Genomic DNA, 23500 nt, shown 5'->3' with positions numbered 1-23500 from the left:
GTTACGAACCGACCAGTCAACCACCCACTTCATTTAGAACCAGAAATATGCAATCAGGCAGCAGCAGAGATCAATAAAAAAAAAGGGTGGGGGGAGGGTAGTAAATACAGTACTGTAGTAATGTAACTACTAAAAAGGGAGGAGAGCAGCATTTTTCTTCTGCATAGTAAAGTTTCAGAGCTGTATTAAGTCCATGTTCAGTTGTAAACTTTTGAAAGAACAACCATGATGTTTTGTTCAGAGTTATGAACAACCTCCATTCCCAAGGTGTTCGTAACTTTTGAGGTTCTACTTAAATTTACTGTATTAGATTTAATACTTTTGCTCCATTGGTTATGGCTACTTAATCTAATTTCTTAACAAAGAAAGAGTGGTAATACTCCTACTTACTCTTCCTTTATCCAAGTTCCTTGAAGTCCCGATAGCTCTCATCCATGTGTTTTTTTCTTCTCTAAATTATTTTTTCTATTGTAATACGATACTGCAGAAAAGAGAAACCTCGAATAATCTGGAAATAATATAGTGAATGAGGTTTTTCTCTGAAAGAAGTAAGAAGACTACTTGAAAACTTAAATACTGATTTTTCTCTTCTATAAATACATAACTACTTGTTTAAACTTTGGTCTGCTGCCTAACAATACAGTAGATTATATGATTATTTTGGATTTTTATATTGGAGATGTCATTAAGAAATTGAAAGATAATTTGGTGAAAGCAGTTTGGTTTTGTATAGATACGGGATGTTTCTACAATGAAGACTCATTGCAGAGCACATTGGATTGAAGGCACAAACATTGTATCTGCATGTGCTAAATAGAGGAAAATTTAGATTTTGTGCATAGTTTACCAGAGAAGTGGAGAACCATTTTGGAGTTGCATTTTTGAAGTTTTATATCACATAGGAGTTTATTTCTAATTATTGACTTCTTTGAAGTGTAGTTCATGGTTTAGTAGCTATCACAGTAAAACTGTTTAGTTTATTATGACTTTGTGTGAAGCATATGCTAGCTTTAAATATTTGAGCTGTTCGTTATGGTTTTGGAAAAACTATATTTTAAAAATCCCAATGGGTATAACTTTCTTGAAGGAGTACTTACAAATGAAATCGCACTTCGGATTTTTATATGATTAGTGGCAAAACAGGCTTGCAGTAAAATAAAAATAACATACAACTTCCAAGTAGCCCAGAAAGAATACACTCTAGAATTAATCATTAGTTAAATATTATTTATATTCTTGTCAAGGCCTATTAATGTGCGTGTAAAGGCTTCTTGTTAGCTTAAGCAAATGTTTTTTATTAACAAAGTAGGTCACATCTTTGCTCTGCTGTGTAACAGAGTTCATGGTTCTGGCAACAGTATTGTTTTGATATAGAGCTGTGCTAGCAAGGCACTAGTTATGGCTAATAAAGCACTTTCATTGTAAGCAACAGGTTTTTTTTTCTCTATCCTCCTCCTCTTCCACCCCCTCTTCTCCTTCACTTAAAACTTCCTGCAAAATACATGATCCTATGAGCTAGTTCTCACATGATATATCTTGGCACATGAATTAAAAGCTTTAAGAAGTTTGGTAAGATTTTATTTGGTTGTTTTTTGAGATGTTGGACCACAAAATACAGTGTGCCAGGTTCACCCCCATCGTTACAGATACATACAATTTGTGTTCCCCTCCCCCTTGCAGAGCAGCTGTGCTGAAGGATGTATTGACCTTGGTATAGAGCAGGGATCAGCAACCTTTGGCATGCGGCCCACCAGGGTAAGCCCCCTGGTGGGCCGGGCCAGTTTGTTTACCTGCCACGTCCACAGATTCGGCCGATTGCGGCTCCTACTGGCTGCGGTTCACCATTCCAGCCCGATGGGGGCTGTGGGAAGTGGCGGCAGCCCACGCTGCTTCCTGCAGCCCCCATTGGCCTGGAGCGGCGAACCGCGGCCAGCAGGAGCCACGATTGGCCGAACCTGCAAACACAGCAGGTAAACAAACTGGCCCATCCCGTCAAGGGGCTTTCCCAGTGGGCTGCGTGCCAAAGGTTGCTGATCCCTGGTATAGAGGAACTTTATTTCTCAAGGGGTGGACAGGAGTTTCTCATGCAGACCTTGCTAGGTATTCAGCCCCTTTCCTACTATGTCTAGCTCTGGCCTCTTCTGGGTTGATTCTGCATTCACTTATGGCAGTGCCAGCCAGCTCTAGACCACATGGCAGAGCAAGAGTCACATATGGGTTGTTCCACTGCACTCAGTCCTAGAGAACTGCCTTCTGCATGGTGTCTATCGGTTTGACCTGTTATCTGGTATGTGGATAATAAAACAAATGACAGCAGCAACTGTTTAATTTATATTAAAAAAAAATCTTCAAACTTAAACTAAACATAGTCCTCAGTCAGCATGCAGTCTCTGTTGTGATAGAAGAAATTTGGTTTAAAAACACTTGGGGTGTGTGTGTAATAAGTACATATTCTCTACATACTTGGTGGTTGAATTTTTAGATAAGAAAGAGTACCAGCTGTGACAGAGGTGAGGAGCATACCTCCAGGGCAGGGACAGGCAATCTTTTTGGCAAACTGAGGGCCATATCAGGTTTCTGAAATTGAATGGAGGACCGGTTAGGGGAGGCTGTGCCTCCCCAAACAGCCAGAAATGGCCTGGCCCCTGCCCCCTATCTGACTTCTTCCCGCTTCTCAGCCCCTGATTTCCCCCCCCCCCCCCGCTGCCCCAGACTCCTGTCCCATCCAACCCCTTCCTGTTCCCTGACTGCCCCCTCCCCTGCTGTTCAGTCCAACCCCTCCTCTCATTCCTGACTGCCCCTCGGGGAGCCTTGCCCCATCCAACCACCCCTTCTCCCTGTCTCTTGACTGCCCCCAGAACCCGTACCTCTGACTGCCCCTCCGCTGTCCAATCCAACCCCGTCCTCTCATTCCTGACTGCCGCCCCCGGACCCCTGCACCCATTCAACCCCCCTGTTCCTTACCATCTGACTGCCCTGTCCACACCCCTGCCCCCTGACTACCACCTCAAACTCCCCTGCCCTCTATCCAACTTCCCCCTGCACCGTGACACCTTACCGTGCTGTCTGGAGCACCAGAACACCAGGACAGGCGGCTGCGCTGCCCGGCTGGAGTCAGCCACGCCACTACACAGCACAGAGCACTGGGTTAGGCCACAGCTCTGCAAGAGCCCCACCGCCCAGAGCATTGCACCGGTGGTGCAGCAAGCTGAGGCGGCGGGGGAGGGAGAACAGTGGGGAAGGTGCTGATGGCCAGCCTCCTGGGCCAGGAGCCCAGGGGCCAGACTGGAGGGTCACATCCAGCCCGTGGGCTGTAGTTTGTCCACCTCTGATCTAAGGTATTTGCACTATTACTAAGGGCTGCTATTATCACCATTATTAAAACATAAACATTTAAACTAGTTTAACTGAATTGGTGCAACATAACATCTTTAATTATACTGTACCAGTGCAACTTCATGTGTAGACCAAGTTTATTTGTGAAAAGTACTATATGAATTTGAGAATATGGAAGGACCTTGTATGGATTAATTGGCTTTTTTGGGTGAGTTGTGGGGGCAAACCACTCATAGAAAAATTTCTTCTTTGCTCCCAGTTTCAATTCACAGTCATCTTGAGTGGCCACATATTCCATTTGTTTCTGTTTTAAACTCCATCACTCTTTGCTGTCTATGTAAAAGATGCATTGCAGCACATATCCTGGAAATGGGAAAGATATCTGCTTTCGAGATGGTAATCCTGTTATGTATTCAGATACAATAGTCTTTCCTTCTTACTTGAACCTGGCAACGTCACCTCTGTTGCTAGTGCTTAATTTGTGCCAGGACTGAACCTCTAGGCTTTGCAGTTCATAGTCCCAACACTCTGAGCTTGCTGCATCAGTTATGAAAGTTAAAAAAAATTGCTTGAGCCATGGCACCTCTCTCTTTATAAATTAAGCAGTCTGCAGCATGCTTAATTCAAGGCTCCCATGTGAATGTAGGTAGGAGGTACTTCTGAGTCACTGAGATGGCTGGGATTGTATGTCAGGACTTTCATATTTTGGCACCGTAGTAGAAGTGAGCCGTCTTTCACAGATGCTGAGCAGGTTCTACTGGAGGAAATGTGATGACATCTCCAAATCCCGACTTCAATAAAATTGGATGAATTATGAATTTATGAGCATGGCTTGAGGTACTTACAGTTCAAAATTTGGCCATAATTTGTAATTCAAGTGTGTGTGTGTGCAGGGGGGGGGGAATCTTATGAGGTGAAAATGCAGGAAATATACACCCTTAGATATTGTGCCATTCAACTCTACACTTGAATTTCTGAGTATTTTGGCTCTTACTGTTGAGCATGTTGCATTCTTCAGTGCCAGTATGCCCCGCCTCTCACCACAACTCAGGTTTATATTTGCTGTGCATATAGCTCTCTGTATGGACAAATACTTGTCTAACGTGTTTCCAGCTGAGTGCATAAACTGTGTGTAATTGTATATTGTGTTTAGGTAATGCGTCTGGGGGCTGCACCTGCTAGCCTGAGCTTGCTGTCCATCCAAGTATTTGCTTCATCCTCAGAGAAGGAAACTCCAAAAAAAGAGTTGCTAAAAATTGATGAGGTAAGACCCTGCCATTCTGGTTGTATTCATAGTCTTTTGGTTACGGTGGAATAATGTTAGCAGATTAAGAAGCACATGTCTAACAGAGTAAGATCATTTACCTTGGGAGGGCAAAAATGTTTGCATGTCTGTCTTCGTTTTACAAGGAAAAAAGAATGATTAATTTAAACTTGCAATGGAAAAATCCATACGCTCTGCATTTACTTTTCCTAACTATATATTTTGAGGCCTGTTTGACATTTTGAGACTTGCTCATGTACAAAATACTGTAGTATTTTTCCATATCGAAAAACCTCTAATAAAATATTTTTCGTTGAGTAGCTTTCTGGCCTAAGAAAGCTGCCAATACTAGTATATCCATTCCACAGGAATGTCTTTTTATCTCCAGCAGACACTATGTGCCGTTTATATGATGAGTTCTGCTGGCTTTTGTTTGCAGGCTTACATAAAGCAACAAAGCCAAAAGCTTGTCTATCTTAAAATACAACTGTATTTATCATTCACTTTAGAGATGAAACATGGTCCCTGCCCTCTCTGGTTTACAATCCTGCAATGCAACCTACTAGCTTGCAATTCTACATGTGTACAGGAATCCCCAGACTTTGCATTAAAGGATCAGGGCTTAAATATGGACAAAACACAATGAAAAACAGAAAAAAAATCAGGGTGAAAAGCAGGATTACAGAAATAACAGCCTATGTGCCCTTCAGTTGTGCATTCATCTGGATAGCTGTTACTAAAAACACATTTGTTTATACACTAAAGCTGCGTATGGATTGGCCGTTACCTCTTTTTTTTTTATCTGAATGGCTAGTCAAAATTTGAGGCCTTGTAAGTTGTTCCAGTTGGGAATAGAAACTGATCATGGAATCTGATATATTATGTGATGCCATCTTGTTCATTCACAAGGAATGTACAAAAGTGCTGCTTCTCCAAATGCAGGGGGTACACAACAAACCAGGGGATAACTTATTTGCTTACAGCCCCAAGTCTGTTTAGACAGCACCAGACCCAAAAGATCTCTTCAGGCTTCTCTAAGAGTCCCTCTGTGCTTAAACTGGTGCTTGGCTTGTTACACTGACTTTAAAAAAAAAAAAAAAAGGAACATTTTGCACTCAAATACTTTTGACATTAAAGAATTATTATTCTTTCCTACAACTAAAAACGGCTTTTGGTTTGTTGAAATTTAAAGGACTTAAATGAGAGTAGGTTTGGGGTAACACTAGGTATGAGAAATGTCAACCTAAAAAGGAATTTATTGGAGAGTATTATGAGGGACTGAACTTAAGATTTAGAATGAAATGACTGTCAAGCCACTTGTGTACTATGTCAGCAAATCTGCAGTTTGTGTTTCTTATTACTTTAGGAAAATAAGTTTGTCATACTTTGTTTAAAAAGAGTACTTATTATATGTGCATTTTCTTGCATGCATTCCAATTAAATGGTTGTAAATCTCTGCCAAATTTCTGCAGCTCATATTTAAGAAAATAAACGAGAGGACAATAGCATGTAAAATAGAATGAATGTTAAGGTGTCAGTCTTCAAGTAGTGACACAAGTTTACATTTTTTTAAAAGGCTAATATCCAATTATTATAGCTGTGAGTCTTTCACGGAGGTCAGGGAAGTCATGGATTCTGTGACATCCGCAGTGGCTGATGCCATGGCCCAAGTGGCTGGTGCAGCCCTGGGGTCACCGCACCAGCCACTGCTCCAGTGGTCCGAGGCAACTGGTCCCGGGTGCTGCCCCAGATCAGTGGTCCAGGAGCAGCAGCCCCCTGCCCCCCTCCCCCACCTGGAGAAGGAGCAGCATCCACTGGAGCACCCCTTCCTCCCCAACACCTAAGATTTAGTTGGGGGTATTTCTAGTAAAAGTCACGGACAGGACACTGGCTGAAACTTTTTGATTATTGCCGTGACCTGTCCATGACTTTTACTAAAAATACCAGTGACTAAATCGTAGTCTTACTAATGACGTTAGGTGTGTCTTCATTATGTAAATACTACTACTTTAGATGTCCCACGTATGTCATTCACAACAGTGTTCCTAATGCTGTCCATTACTACTGAAGGTAACAATTGCAACATCCAAAACATAGTACAATTTTCTGTAAATCTCAAATTCTCTGCTAAATAAAAAGCCCACCAAACTGTTAATTTAAAAACTACTTAAAGTCTTTAATAATGGCTTGGATAAATACAGAAAATGACTGCTCTAAGATCTAGTACACTTAATACAAACACTGAGAACCAATATTGCTGATCAAGTATAGAAAACACTTCTCACAATTATGTATGTGATTTTTGGGACCAAATGAGTCTGATGTTCTATTTCTAAACCTGTAATTGGATTAGCCATCAACTTGTTTGGCTGAACGGAGGAGCAATTAGTAAGGCTCGCCTCATGATGTGTGTTTAATTTATTCATTAAATCACATAGAATTCTCACAGCTTGACTGTATTTTTATAATGTCTTGTAGTATCATTTACTTTGCGCTAGGCACCGTTGAATTATACAGCTCCTGCCCTGAGGACTTTCTTGTACAAGTCTACCTTTTTAACCTCTTGTTTGCAAATATTCACAGCTTTCACTCTACTCCTGTCCAACTCATGAGTCTAAATATGTGGAGGAATCACAAACCCAGTTGGAAGAGGAGATCTCGTATCTGCGGCATTCTGTGGCGCCATATACAGCTTGGTGTCAGGTATAGCAGTTTTAACTTACGGAAGTACTCATATGTTTCCGTAGTTAAGGATGATTTGAGGATTATGCTTATGACAGGACATTAAAACCTGTCTTGATCTGAATTAGTGAATTGCTTTTTAAAAAAAGGCAGAAAGACATCTCTGAGGGGTTTGAATATTTAAAGATATTTTAGTCAGTAGGAAGTGTTTCTGGAAAAAGAAATGGTTTTTTTTTTTTTTTCTGCAATTGTGCATGGTACCAAATCTTGTACCTCTTTTTGGCCAAAAAAAACAACCAAAAAGCTTTAGAATCCTTCCCCCCGAAACTTCTAAACTCAACCTTGATCTCCCTTGTCTGAGCTGCAAAAACCTTCCCTTTTCCGCCCCCTAGTCTTTTAGCTCTTAAGTTTTTAACAATTTCTCCTTGTCTTAAAAATAGCAGAGTTGCTATCAACACCCAATTCCCCTATCTTTGTGTAGGTTGTTGCCTTTTGTGGCAGTTAGCAGGGAAAGGGAAGGAGGAAGTTAGATTACTGCAATATACATAAGAAATTGTATAACATATGCAAAGCATTGTGGTCCTCTGTACAGATCATTTTAACCTAGATTTTACCTAGATTTTCTGTTGTTCTCTCAAGTACAATTAAATTCTATACAATACAAGTTAAAGGACTGAACAACAGTATAAAAAAGGAGGCCCTTCAGGCTCTTAAAGCTGGTCACATGCCGTTGCATACTTTGATGAATCAATGCAGGAGCCATTACCTATATTCTGACTAAAATATTGACAGGAAAATCCATCAGGTGGGGATAAGCTTCTTCCATGACCCATTGTATTTGATGATGGGCCATCAACTTGAATAGTCTAGTCACAATGTGCTGGCTAGACCGGATGTAAACTATCTCCTGGGCGTTACCCAGAAGCAAATGAAAATGATGTATGTGTACAAATAGGAATCAAATTCAACATAATTTGTACAAGATTTGTTACAATTATATAACTGTAGTAGCAAAAATGATCTACGTGGTCAAATTTTAAGCGTATAATGTCACACCTCTGAGGCCACCTCGCTATGGGAGGTCTGGTAGCCTCGTTACACACCTAGGGACAACAGTGTCAGTAATGCAGTGAACGCAGACTTAGTGAAAGAATATGTTAGTCACAAATGCTTTTACTTTCTAAACAGCACAAGAATTACAGCTCCTGGGAAAACAACAAACCCCTGAACGGGGTCCCCTTCAGGCTGACCTCACCACATTTTTGAACCTTGGATTCGGTCCAGTTCTTAGGCCAGACAGCTCTTCATGCTTGGCCCAGCATTCTGCATGTGACAATGGAGTGGATGCCTTTGCTTAGGACATTGCTCTTTTTAAAACAACCTCTGATGCATTTCTTGCTCCTGCTCTTCTCTGGGGGAGTTTCCAGGCTATAAGCTATGGTTGTCCCCCTCTTGGCTTCTGGGTAGAGTCTCATTCAAAGTCATTGGCCTGCTGGTTGCTAATCTTTGTTTCACTAGGGTACAACCAATGTCCCTTGATTGCTCTGTCACAGCTTGCTAGACAGTCTATCCCAGTGGTCTCCAACCTTGGCGGCGGTCGAGTATCCACCGAAATGCCGCCAAATTTCGACAGCAATGCCTCTTGATGATGCCGCTTGTCAGTGGCAAGCGACGTCATCGAGAGGCGTTGCTGCCGAAATTCTGCAGCATTTCGGCGGATGCTCGACCGCCAGCCAGGATGCAGGTGCATTTGGGGACTCTTGGTCTATCCACTGAATTGTCTAATCCCTGCTACAAAACGGATGCACAACAATGCCACACTAAAGATGGCAATCAAAATGGAGGTTGAAATACATGCTCTTTTCAATATAAAGTGGATTTTCCAATTTGACACTGACATAATCCCTGATGTGTCAGACCCTTTACTGTGGTATTTCGGCTTCCATGTTAAATGGAATCTGAAAGGCTTTCTGCTTATGGCTGTTTACATGCTGGGTCTGACCTCTTTAAATTCCTGTGTTCTATTGGTTGCCTGGAACAACCAGTGTAAACATCCATGCTGGTAGTGGAACTTCAGAGAGGGCTGACCTGTCTGGAAATTCAGTTGGGCTGACGGAGAGTACTTACTGTTCTGTACTGTAAAGCTCTGCGGTCTGTTAATCTCTTTCCCTGCCTTATTTTTGTTTACACAGTAAACTGATAGCTTTCCTGTCTGCAATATCACCATACTGTGGTGTTTTTAACAGACACAGTAGGCAAGGAAAGTGCACAATTTTAGGGACTTTATTCAGACTTTGATCTCAAGGAGAGCTTTTCTCCCATTGTGTTACAGAAAGTGGCATTTTGGGGTGGCTCTTTCAGACATTTAAAAATTGTTTTAATCCAGAAAACAAATGAAAACCAGTTTTGAGTAGATTTGTGTACCATTTTATGCTTTGATAATTAACTGTTAGAAAAATTGTTTAAAAGGCTACTTTAACTATTTAAAGCTGCAAAATGGAGCGCATCATACTCTGCATGGCAGAAGTTCAGGCTTTTATTAACATGCTATAAAATCTTTAGACCTTGCTCTTTTGTACCAGCTGATAGCATAACCAACTCCCGTAAACTGATTGATTTATGCTTTAATCTACCACATGTGAACTCTTTCTCCGTGGTAGATTTTTGTTGTTGTTACTGCTGCAAATAAATGAGAGCCCTAAAGATATTGTTCCCTTACCCAGTATACTACTTTAGTCCTTTCATTTCCCTGTACCTGAAATTTAGGGTGTAAAATTATTTAAGTGATATTGCAAGATTGTTCTCTATATCTTAACTCCTAAGAATGGGTGTGTTACCTATTGATTTGTTTACCTATCTAGAGGTAATTTTGTGCACTATCTCCCTGCAAATATTAAGATGTTGTTCTTCTGTCGAGGCAGGCATCAGTGCATCTGTGTGATTAAGTTTCTCAATAGCTGAAGAATAAGAGCAGTGTGAATTCTTGCTTCATGACCTGAGTGCTTCCAGTACAGGAGAAGTCTCAAAATTATTCCTGCAGTTGGGACAACTATTGTAGCTCCAGTACTGAGCATCTGGACTAATTCACTTTTTCATGCATTAAATTGGCGTCTGTATGCATTTAACCCTCATATCCTCCAAGAATACTGTTATACCAATTTGTCATCATCTAGTCTGGTGAAAGAGAAAATAACTACATTCAAAATCATTAATATCTCTCCATGGATCACTAGCTATGAGTTATTGTATAGCTACGTGGCCTTCCTCTTCTGTGCTAATTCATTTATTTTGTAGTGCATGGATATGCCAAGATACCAGCGCATGATGTGGTAGGAGAGCAACTGCATAATTCCTTAATTTCTGCTGTATCATCGGGATCATGGTGCAGTGCTAAATTTTGTCGTCTCCTCATTTTTGAGGCAGTGGACACAATCTTCATTCAGAATTTACAGTTGAAAATATTCCTTGCTGTGTTTAATGTCAAGTGTAAAACTAGGCAAACAAAACTGTGAGTGGAGAAGGGAACAGAAGGGAAGAGGTCTTGGTAGCATGGATAAAATCAGAACTGCACATATGTGCCAGAGAAGTCCCTTTAGTTTTCTGAATATTCTATGCTAACTGTGAGATCATTCAGTTTTGGCAGAAAAGAGTGCTTAATGTTGTTTGCTGATTTGATCTTGAATAAAAAGACCTGCAAGCATATTTAACAGTCTCGAACATACAAGGCTGCTGTGCCTAAATTGACATGGAATGTATAAAACGAATGTTGTCACTCTTCCTCAGGTTATTATAATCAACAGTTACTTCTGTTTTGCTACTGTATATATTTTTTTCCTTTTTTTTTCTCTCCAGGATCTTTACACTAGCGCTATGCCCAAAGTAGAAAGAACTATTGAACGTGGTAGAGGTAAATCAGCTTACATTTTACTTTACTAATAGGTGAGGTGCTTGATAGAAAAATTATGATCCATGGCTATGGTTACATGTGCTTTCTCTTAGCTCAAAGCTCCATTAAACATTATTCAGCACTTCAAATCTTTCTGTTATTTGTTCTATGAATTTCTTGAATTTCTTCTGTGGAGCATCATGGTATTATGGTTTTGATAATTAAAAGCATAGTCCTATGTCTGTTGTAAACAGTGCAAGAGTAAGGGTTGGCCTGCACCAAAACTTAAGCAACATAGCTGGGTTGAATTAGGAGTGTAAAAATATTAAGATGTAGTTAAACTGACCAAATCCCCAGTATAGACACAGCTAGGTCATTCTCGTTCCTTTCTCTCAAGGGGGTGGATTAACTACAGCAATGGAAAAACCACTTCTGTCTCTGTAGCAAGTGTCTACATTATGGCACTATACAGGTACATCTGCAGTATTAGTGGTGTGAACAGGCTCTAAGTAATGGGTCCACATAAAGAACATCCACAGTATAAGTTAAAGGGGCATCTAGGATAATTGGGCCAAGCAAGGAACAAGATGCTATCTGTTCACGGGCAGCCTTACTGAAACCAATGCAAATCACTCTGTGAAAATAGTAGAATCTACAAATAGCTTTATTTGGCCATACCTGTGTCATTCAGGATTAGTTGCCCAAAATCTGACCTCTCCAATCTCACTATGGGATTGTCTGGGTTGGTGGGACATGAGAGGAGACAGAAACCACTCACACAACTTAATTCACATGCTAAAACTAAGCACACTTGGGCAGTGTTCTCAAATTAATCTGAGCTGGCCGTTTTAAATTCGATAACTGAATCTGCACATTTCTCATCTCTCGAAACTAAACTGTCCCAATCTATTTCCCCTATATCTTTGAGATAGGGTGACCAAAGCAAACTTCAGTGAGGCACCACATGGGCATAGGGATCTGCTAGCACAGTGTTGGGGCACAAGAAAGGATGTGATAGCTTTGAGACCGTTTATTTATTTTGCACCTATATCAACCTTTCTTATTTACCAGTTCTTGTACTACAAAAACAAGAAGATGTTCAGTTAAATTGAACAGCCACAAACACATAAAAGGAAATACCTTTTACACACTGTCTCAAATAACCCTTGGGAGCTTATTGCCTCAAGATTTTGAGGCCAAGAATTAATAAAATGATAACGTATTTATATGGATATTGATTACATCCACCCTTGAATCAGATAAGCTGATAAATGTTAGAGATATAACATTTCTGTTCTTCAGAGCATAGATGTATTACTAACTGATACTAGATAGAAATGTCCTCTAAAGGCAGTTTATTCCACAATTGTAAATTTCTTGCATCTCCTGAAGCATCTGGGACTGGCCGCTGTTAGAAACAGGAGGCTGAACTGTTGCTCTAGTCTTGGCAATTCCTATGTTACAATGAAAGAAAAAGAATCAACTTTTAAATTACCTTAATTCTGAGCCCTGGTGCAGCAACGGATTATCTAAGTTTATATACATGCACAAGTCAGGAGAGGGGGAACACTTTTTTTTTATGTTGTATTCTTTTAATGGCAAGTTAAAATAATTGTTTGGATTTCATTTTTAACTGAAATTGTGTGAATGGGGAAGTAAAATAAATGCACAGTTTTCTTCCTGGTTTTGTCAGCTGACTAAAACATAAAGCGTAACAGATGACAAAACCACAAGAGGTTTTGTAGCGGAGACTGGCAGACAGCAAACTGCAGGAAACTCAGCTAACGGAGAAATGAAATTGTATGCATAACCAGGTGGCAACAGAATATAAATGTAATTGTTTTGTAAATATCAACACTATTTATGCAATTGATGAGATCCTAATAAGCTAAAGTTGAGTCATGGACTGATTTCCTTCCCTCCAAATTACACCAGTTTCTGAAAACATTTTTTGTGTAGTACACTAATTTTAAAAATTGTTCTACAATGCTGATGTTCTGTTAAGTGGCAGGAGGTCAAGGGGATGGGAGCCCCTTCTGGCTTAATAAATGAGTGTCCGTAGACCATTGCATTCCAGTACTTACTAGTGTTAGTTATTAGTGCAGCACGCTTGAATAATTATACTGTTTTTGGAAATTTTAGTAAAACTGCATTCCGTTTTCTGAAACTTAAATATCTGCTCAGACTGGAAATAGTGAAATTGTTTTCTTGTGCGTGCGCGCACACACACACACACACATAGAGAACTTGTTACAAAGTCTGCATGCATGCGTGTGTGTGTGTATATATATATAATATTTAAAAAATAATTTAAAGAATAAGTATTAATCTGGCAAACTCTAAAAATACAAGATTTTTACATGTACTTTCCTGAAATGGACTGACTCTAAAGACTTTTTTTTTTCTCCCCATCTATCTTTATATTGTATTGGGAAATAAGGAGTTAAACACAATCAAGGGGGTAGCTAGAACCATTAGATTGTGACATTCTGCAAAATGACTCTGCTTCTACTGCAGGAAGCCCACAGCTTTGATGGTATATAGAACCCATTACTGTGCCAGTCAAGCTGTCAGCTAAAACACCCTTACAAAAGCAATTTGAAAAAATGAAATGCTGCTACGAACAGATCCTGTTTTCCAGGGCAAATGATAACATGTAACAGTCTGCATGAAAATATGTGCCTCCTAGAACTTTCAAGAAACATTAATAATGTTTCAATTAATGTTCTCCAAATAAGCAACAGCCTCCCAGTTCATCAACAAGTAGTTCATGTGTGTGTCAATAGAGAAGATTGCAAAAGTTGTAAATTTTTGCCACTAGAGCCAAAAGATACATGACAGTTAAAATAGTGTTTAACAACAGTTTGTTTTGTAACATTTGCTCATATGTGTTAATGGTTCATTTTCATCATAAGGTTTTTCCATTACATTGATGCATTGTGGTCTGATTTTCATTTTAGAAAGTTGTGAATTTCTCAAAAATCCCCCGCCAGGATTTTACCCAAGGCTTGGTGTCATTGGTTTTGCTGGAATTGTTGGACTGTTTCTTTCTAGAGGTAGGCGCTCTTTTCAAATGGCTTATTTTATGAGGTTGGGGTAAATAATTTAAACATCCAATAAAAATGAATACGTCTTTAACTACAATATGTGCAATTAAATCAGGACTCAGAAATGTATCTTGACACACATTATTTCTGTTACAAAGGTTCTTTTATATTGTTTAATTTCAGAGTTATGGATTCTGTTGGTTACAGAAATTTGATCTATAAAAGACACCACTACTGAATAGTGCTTATAATAATAATATGATAAAATCTAATGGGAACACCAGAATTGCAATTTATCAACCAAATGTAATGCTAAAGCATTCATCTTATAAATCTAATCTTTCTCTTGATTTAGTTGTATCACCACTTCACCTCACAGTCCCAGTCCCAGTATCAGGCCTGGTCTACACTGTGTGCGTGTGTGTGTGTGTGTATGTGTGTGTGTGTAATAGGTCTAAGTTAGGCAACTTCAGCTACGTCAGTAACGTAGCTGAAGTCGACATACTTAGATCAACTTACTGTGAGGTCTTCACTGGGTCAAGTCGACTGCTGCCGCTCCTCCGTTTACTCCACCTTGTGCCTCTTATGGCGGTGGAATACAGGAGTCAGTGGGAGAGCGATTGGGGATCTATTTATCACATCTTGATTATATACAATAAATCTACCACTTCTGGATCAATTGTTGCCCGCCGATCCGGCAGATAGTGTAGACATACCCTCAGTATGGTAGCATGTTTTTTGAAAAAAAAATAGTACTTTTTAGTTAATGACTTAAGGGAAATTGGATGCATTTCTTAAGAATTGCAGACTTTTTTGTTATAGGTATCCAATTAATTTAAACATGGCATTTTGAATATTGAAGATTTTGCTTTGTAATACTTTTGCAGATAATGCTCTCTGAAGTGTGCATCATTCAATTTACAAAGACAGCTTCCAATAAGCAGCTGTCCCTTTACAGTTTACTTTATGAAATTAAGGAGATTATCCAGTTATGAACTAGTGATTAAAGGGATGCTGCCAGTTCCTCTGATTGTTTTCTTTAAAATTATTTTAAATTAGTTTTTGTGCTCCTCTGTTGGTTTTAGAAAGGGCCAAATACGCTTATGCACCCACTCCCTCCTCCACCCCCTTTTGCTGTCTGGACTCACACCTGCTTCTGCTTGCCACTTGTTCTTTCAGTTTCAGCTCTGATAATGCTATTACACAGTGAACACTCTTCTCCAGGGCCTATAGCTGTCAGCAAACAATGAAGCTGACTGTAAAGTAAGCCAATTGAAAAAAATAGCTTTTTTCCTTTAATCTTTATTACATACTAGGAGTTAGTTTTAACAACAGTAGGCAAAAAAAAACCCAGACATTTGGTTCTGAAACTTTTTTTAAGTTGACTATGTCCCTTTAATTGGCAAGTTAACTGACAAAGCAAGGTTCTTGAATGTTGTTGTGGTCTCATCTCTACGTAGAGCTTACCTAGAAGTAAGTTACGGTATAATGTAACATGTTTATACATATTTTGCAGTGTAGAAATTCAATATAACATTTAATTGCATTGCTTAAAAAATTAGTATATTTGTGCTTTATTAGGAAAGGGAATTTGAAATACAGTAGAACCTCAGACTTATGAGCACCTTAAGAATGGAGGTTTTTCATAGCTCTGACATGTTTATAACTCAGAACAAAACATTATGGCTGTTCTTTCAAAAGTTTACAACTAAACATTGACTTAATATAACTTTAAAACTTTACTATGCAGAAGAAAAATGCTGCTTTTAACCATCTTAGTGCAAATAAAACAAGCACAGAAAGAGTTTCCTTGTCTTGTCAAACCTTTTTTTTTTTTTTTTTTTTTTTTTATAATAGGGTTTAAAAGGGAGCTAGATAAATTCATGGAGGTTAAGTCCATTAATGGCTATTAGCCAGGATGGGTAAGGAATGGTGTCCCTAGCCTGTTTGTCAGAGAGTGGAGATGGATGGCAGGAAAGAGATCACTCGATCATTACCTATTAGGTTCACTCCCTCTGGGGCAGTTGGTATTGGCCACTGTCAGTATACAGGATACTGGGCTGGATGGACCTTTGGTCTGACTCAGTACGGCCGTTCTCATTTTTTTAGTAGTTTACATCTAAGACAGTACTGTTCTGTATTTGCTTCCTTTTTTTTTTTTTCCTGGTCTCTGCTGTGGCCTGCTTGCTTACTTCCAGTCCAAATGAGGTGTGTGGTTGACCAATCAGTTTGTAGCTCTGGTGCTCGGAACTCTGAGGTTCTAATGTATGCTCATTTTTGTAGAAGTTCTTAGTATGTGACACTACTTAACTGTATCTGTGGTGAATCATTATGTTGATATGGATTAATGCTATAACTCTATAGGAAATATTGTTGATATGTTATGCACAGTCAAATGGTGTTTTCATTAACAAAATCAGAAATGAGCAATTCTTTGAACAAACTGGAAGTGATGTGTGACTATAGCAGACAAATGTGTTAACGCTTCTCCAATGAAATTTGTTTTGATTATTCTCTGGCAGTGAACAAACACACTGTTTAGCATTCATGATGGTATTTAATGAGAAGAACATTGTCAGATCATGATTGTAGATGTTTTTTCTTAAAGTTCCAACTTCAGGAGTCATGTGATTATGTGAGAATCTATTTTCATTTTTTAAAAAAAGGTAAAAAATGTATGACCATTGGGGTTGTGGAAAATGTATACCCTAAAGGCTTAAGAACTAGAAAATAAATAAAAAGAACCCATAATTTTATCTTTTTAACCCCATCTTATGATTTTGGGGTGGACCTGATTTGAAATGCAAATCGCTTACTCACAGTACAAAAATCAAAGCACTTTATTTTCGCATCTGAACTTGAAATGTCAAGAAGCTAGTTTATGATGATTTTTAACTTTGAAGTATATAATGAGTAAGGCTATGTTTTAGTCATGGGTATTTTTAGTAAGTCATGGACAGGTCACTGGCAGTAAACAAAAATTCATGGCCCGTGACCTGTCCATGACTTTTACTATATACCCCTAACTGAAACTTGAGCCCGGGTGCTGGAGGGGTGGGGATGGCCCAGGATCCTTGCTAGGGTTAGAGGGCGGCCTGGGACCTCTGCTGGTGTATGTTGGGGGGGGGGGGCTGGCAGGCTCCCTACCCGGCTCCGACCAGCATGTCCCTGCAGCTCTTAGGGGATTGGCGGCCAGGGGGGCTCTGCGTGCTGCTCCTGCCACTAGCACCAGCTCCTCAGCTCCCATTGGCTGGGAACCGCAGCCAGTGGGAGCTGCAGTAGTGGCACCTGTGAGAGTGGGCAGTGCGTGGAGCACCAGCTGCTGTAGAAGTCATGGAACGTCACAGAATCGAGGATCTCCATTACATTCATGCAACCTTAATAATGAGTCCAACAGGAAGAAAACCTATATCACAAGCGTACATGTGGTAGAACTATATTTATGATAGCTGGTAAAGGCTGGTCTCTGTTATAGAACACACCTTCTGCTTGATATGCCAAATGGATTCTATTTTAGCATGTGAGAAGCCTTTACATTCATTTTATGAACAGAAGTTTATATAATTCTCATAGCAATATTTCTTTATATTTTTAAAGTAAAGGTCTTGGTTAGTCCACCGGTAAAAATTTTTTTAATCCCCACATCAGATTTAATTATGAGATAGTTATCACTGAAAGATTCTGTTAAAAAGTACTTCTCAAAAGAGTGAAAAATTAGTTCATCAGTCTAATATGATTGTGTTTCTTGGGAAAGCAGTTAAACTAAACAATTACTGATGTGGTAGATTATAATGTACCTGATGAATGATTATATATATAAAAAATACAGTTACACTATCCAAGTTTCTGGAGAACGTGTACTCTAACAGAAAATATTTTCTTCCATGGAACAGGCTCAAAAATAAAGAGGTTGGTGTATCCAGTGGGCTTCATGGGAATTGGTGCCTCACTATATTATCCACAACAAGCTGTTGCTATTGCAAAGGTCAGTGATTACACTTTTAGGTGTGGGAAACCTCCCTTACTTCCTGTCACTTATTTCTTCATATCTTCAAATTAATGAGTAAACCATTTTTATTTAAGGGTTGTCAGCAGGCTTGGCCTTCATACAATGAAGGCAGATACATTTCTTTTCCCAAGGAGCTTGCAGTTTAAATTGGACATAAACTGAGTGAAGTGATTTTAAATCAAAATGATTTAAATCAGCAAGCAGGAAACCTGATGTAAATACTCAATTTTAATTATGTTTTGCATTTGTACTGTTTATTTTCCTAAAGACATGTTGATTCTCATTGATTGGTAACTATTAAAACATGTTTGCAACTAAATATAGCATTTATACTAAATTTGGTGCTTCTTTTTGTTCACTGATGGGATATACTGCATTTTGACACATTTATTCTTCTTTGAGTGCTTTATTCTTCTTCATGTCGATTCCATTTTAGGTGTGTGCATGCCCACATGCACAGTTGTCGGAGAGTTCTGCCTTAGCAGTATCTATAGGGCCGGCTGTGATGCCCACTGGAGTGGCGCTCTCATGTGGTGGTATATCAGGCACCGCCGGCCCTGTGTCCTCTTCAGTTCCTTCTTACCGTCTGTGACAGTTGGTTGCAGCGCCTTGTCTTTCTTCACAAGAGCAGCAGCAGATATCCATTGACTGATTTAGTGGTTGTTGTACATAGTTTTATAGATAGTTAGTCGACAGTGTTAGTTAGTCGGGAGAGTCCCAGTGAGCAGTTCCCCCAAGCAGGGCTTGCCCGTTCCCCCGGCTTCGAGACGTGTGCATCATGCAGCAGGTTAATGCCGTAAGTGTCTGAGTGAAGGCCACAGGGAAGACATCTGTAAGAACTTTTGCCCGTGGACCCAGACAGAGTGGGATATCTGCTTGAGGGTGTTATTGATGGAGGTAGCTCTTTGTCCGGCATCAGAACCCTCCACCGCAGCACTCACGGCCAGCACTTCGGCTTCTGCATGCTGTGCGGTGCCGGACTCAACCTAGCACCGTTCCTTTCACCTGTGCTGAAAAAGAGGCTGAAGAGAAGAAGCCCCTCGCACTGAAGGAGAGAGGGGCTTCATGCAAAGGATCTCTGTCAGGCCAAACAACCGCTATGGGGAGTGATGGGAGTACCGCAGAAGTCAGACCCAGCAACCCTGCCAAGGACTCACCCCGGGCAGAGGCAGGGATTCCCAACCAGTTATTGAGCCTTCAGGGCCTTAAGTGGTCCTGCAGCCAAGGAGTAAGGCTGACCAGCTCTGCCGTGCCAGATGACGGATATGGCTCTGCTTGTGGCACCGAAGGGGAGAGCCACTGGGGTGCTACGGCACAGGCTGGCGGAACACCCTAGGTCACTGGATCGCAGGCACAAGTCCCCTTCACTGCGACTTTGGGATCTGGCACTGCAGCCTAGCTCACCTGCCAGAAGGTATAACTTTCCATTGAGATCCCCTCCTACTAGGCGAGGGACTCTGGGATCATGGCGCCTGTACTGACAACTGTCTGGCCATTGGTCTCCTAGATGCCAGAGACCCTCTCCCAGAGCATATCCTTGTCGTCTGACTCTGTCCTGGAGGGATCATTCGGGATCTTGGTGTCACCTCAGTAGTGTTCCTCTGGCAGGCGGCACTACTACTCATCACCCCTGTCGATTTGCCTACAAGGGTCAGTAGGCAGACCCAGGCCTCAACGGCCCCGCCATGGTCACTGGAGGGACAGTGGTCAGGGTCAGACCATGATTTTAGCCCGTTGCTAAGACAGAGTGACTCCCCTCTAATGCAGGGACTGAGGCGGCTCTGGCCATGGTGCCAACTAAACAGGGGCTGTGGCCCTCACAGTGGTCTTACTGGAACCTGTAGGGGGTGCCGGTAATGCTGGTCCAGTACTTTCAGCCCTCCCTGGCCGAATCGGACAAACCAGTCGAGGTACCACTGATACCACAGTCGGAACACAGTACTGCAGCAGAAGCAGAACCCGCACACTGTACCGTGATGCCAGGGAGCCCCCTTCCGACAAAGGAGGGGATGACATTATTCCTCAGGTGACACAGTCGTCCTCATCGTCCACAGACAAGGCAGTGTCCGGACTCTCCTACACCAGCAGTCCCCTGAATGATTTTAAGGAGCACCAGGCCCTCCTTAAATGGGTGGCTGACAGCCTTGGCCTGCACATTGAGGAGGTCGCTGAGGAGGCAGACAACTTCTTCAATGTCATCTCAGCCACCACACTGGCAATAATTGCATTGCCCGTCTACCTGGGGGGGCTCTAAACACCAAATACCCTCATCTATTCCACCAACCTCAAGGAAAGCGGAAGAGAAAGACTATGTCCCTTCAGAGGGCTTCAAGTATCTGTATACTCATCCTCCTGCAGCATTGACCATGTCCGCAGTGAACGAAAGGGACAGGTAGAGCCACCCTAGCGGAATGCTGAAAAATAAGGAAGCCAAGAGACACGACTTATTCAGCAGGAAAGTTTTGTTTGACCAGCTTACAGTTAAAGGTCTCTTAATCACTAGGCCCGGCTGGGACGTTATAACTTTAACCTATGGGACTCCCTTAATAAGTTCATGGAGGCCCTCCCACCGGATCGTGTCCAAGAGTTTGCCGCGTTGTTAAGCGAAGGCACGGTGGTGGCTGGTCGAGTCCTACAGTTTGCCAGAGACGCCATCTGGTGAGTCCTCCAGATGGACTCGGTTGCCAGGGTGGTCGTGTTGGCGGTGGCAATGCGACGCAGCTCCTGGTTGCAGGCTTCTGAGCGGTCCCAGGAGATGCATACCATAATCCAGGACCTGCCATTTGAGGGTTTGTGGCTCGTTTCTGAGCTAAATGACTCTAGGCTCCATGGAATGAAGGACTCCCGAGCCACCCTCCAGTTCCTGGGCTTGCACACCCCTCAGCAGTCCAGGAAGCCATTCCATCTTCCACCTCCTCCCAGGTCTGATTCCTACTGGAGAAAGGACTAGGACAAAGGTCTAAGAGATGCTACCCGTCCTCTTCTTGCCCGACTGCCCAACCTAACCCTTCCACAAGTAAGGGAGGTGTCATAAACAGATAGTTAAGGGTTAATGTCTCTTTTGCCTGTAAAGGGTTAAGAAGCTCAGTAAACCTGGCTGACACTGACCAGAGGACCAATAGGGGGACAAGATACTTTCAGATCTTGCTGGAGGGAAGTCTTTGTTTGTGTTTTTTGTGGTGTTGTTGTTCGCTCTCGGGACTGAGAGGAATGGGACATCAATCCAGTCTCTCCAAATCTTTCTGAATCAGTCTCTCATGTTTCAGACTTGTAAGTAATTAGCCAGGCAAGGCGTGTTAGTCTTATGTTTGTTTTCTCAACTTGTAAATGTTTCTTTTTGCTGGGAGGATTTTACCTCTGTTTGCTGTAATTTTGAACCTAAGGCTGGGGTGGGGGGACCCCTCTGGTCTATAGGAATCTGATTACCCTGTAAAGCATTTTCCATCCTGATTTTATAGAGATAATTTTACCTTTTCTTTTTTTTTAATTAAAAGCTTTCTTTTAAGAACCTGATTGATTTTTCCTTGTTTTAAGATCCAAGGGGATTGGTGAGTCCAGATCCAGGGATTGGTGGGGGAACGGAGGGGATATGGTTAAATTCTCCTTGTTTTAAGATCCAAGGGGTTTGGATCTGTGTTCACCAGGGAATTGGTAAAGTCCCTCAAGGCAACCCAGGGAGGGGACGAAGTTTTGGGGGGACAGAGAGTGCCTCAGACACTGGAATTCTGGGTGATGGCAGTGTATACCAGATCTAAGCTAGTAATTAAGCTTAGAAGTGTCCATGCAGGTCCCCACATTTGTACCCATAAGTTCCGAGTGGGGAAAGAAACCTTGACAGGAGCCCAGAAGCAATCATTTTGAGGATGCACTCGAGGATGGCGCCCCAACCAAACTACTGGATCTAACTCTCCCTTTTCTCAACTGCCTCTGCCCTTTCCAGTCAGCCTGGTCCTGTGTCACATTGGACCACTGGGTGCTAGATACGGTTTCTTCGGGCTACACCCGGAAGTTTATAGCCAACCATCCTTTCCACCCCGCTTCCCTGTTCCTCTTCAGGGACCCTTCTCATGAGCAGTTCCTCATTCAGGAGGTCAAAAACCTTCTGCACCTGTGGGAAGTGGAAAAGGTTCCATGGAACGTGGAAGGCAGAGGCTTCTACTCTTGCTGCTTCCTAATTCTTAAGGCAAAAGGGGGCCTCAGACCCATCCTAGACTTGCGTTGCCTCAACAAGTCGCTCCAGAAATTGAATGTTTGCATGATCTCCCTGGCTTCCATCATCCCCTTCCTGGATCCAGGAGACTGGTACACCACCTTCAATTTACTTTCATAGTTCCATACTTCCATCTTCCCAGGGCACCAGTGCTTCCTCCACTTCATATTGGGCAGGTGCCATTTCCAGTTGACCGAGATGCCCTTAGGTCTCGCATCAGCCCCGAGAGTATTCACAAAGTGTATAGCACCAGTAGCCGCTTATCTGAGATGTTGGGGGTGTGTGTCCAAATATACCCGTACTTCAACGGCTGTTTGATAAGGGGCCGGTCTCTGGATCAGGTGCGGCAGCATCTTGATCTGGTATGTTTGACCTGTTGTGACCTGAGGTTGATAATAAATGAGAAAAAGTCAACCTTAACACCAGTACAACACACAGAATTTCATTGGAGTAGTTATCAACTCCACTTGGGCCAGGCCTTCCTCCCCGAGACTCAGTTTCAGGCCATGGCCGACTTCATGGCAAGCCTGCGGGCCCACCCGCTCACAACTACCCCCATGTGTCTGAGGCTGTTGGCCACATGGCAGCATATACTTACGTGGTTGGGATGCATGATTCCACCTCAGACTGCTTCAGGCACTTGTCCGGCATAGCATGGACCACATGGTCAAGATCCTTTACAGTGAACTGTCATCCCTCATCTGGTGGCAGGATCCTACATCGGTGTTGGAAGGAGTTACTTTCATGGTCCTGGCCTCATCAGTGACCCTTGTTTCTGAAGTCTTGGACCTGGGCTGGGGAGCCACCCGGGGGCTCTCAGCACTCAAGATTGTTGGTCCAGTCGCCATTGTTCCATGCATATTGATGTCAGGGAACTCAGGGCAATTTGACTGGCCTGCCAAGCCTTTCTACCTCATATACAAGACAGAGTGGTTCAGGTTCTGACGGACAACATGGCTACAGTCTTCTATATCAACAGGCAGGGCGGAGCCAGGTGTTCTCCCAGGAAGCCCTCTGGCTCTGGGACTTCTATCTGCAGCACATCATCAGTCTCATGACCTCTCCC

At 41.9% G+C, this 23500-nt stretch overlaps 1 protein-coding gene across 2 annotated transcripts in view; it reads left to right on the top strand.

The window, feature by feature from the left end:
* APOO (apolipoprotein O) overlaps positions 1–23500 on the top strand; it is a 98496-nt gene that overhangs the window by 20550 nt on the left and 54446 nt on the right. For both annotated transcript variants that reach the window (XM_030575024.1, XM_030575015.1), the window contains exons 2-6: positions 4490–4600; positions 7184–7303; positions 11135–11189; positions 14129–14224; positions 18109–18200. In XM_030575024.1, the coding sequence (XP_030430884.1) occupies positions 4490–4600; positions 7184–7303; positions 11135–11189; positions 14129–14224; positions 18109–18200 (474 nt within the window). The remainder of the gene's footprint in view (positions 1–4489; positions 4601–7183; positions 7304–11134; positions 11190–14128; positions 14225–18108; positions 18201–23500) is intronic.

Source organism: Gopherus evgoodei, chromosome 1 (assembly GCF_007399415.2).
Source record: "Gopherus evgoodei ecotype Sinaloan lineage chromosome 1, rGopEvg1_v1.p, whole genome shotgun sequence".
Classification (NCBI taxonomy): domain Eukaryota; kingdom Metazoa; phylum Chordata; order Testudines; family Testudinidae; genus Gopherus; species Gopherus evgoodei.
Note: the sequence above shows the minus strand (reverse complement) of the source record. Positions and strands in the feature narration are given on the sequence as shown.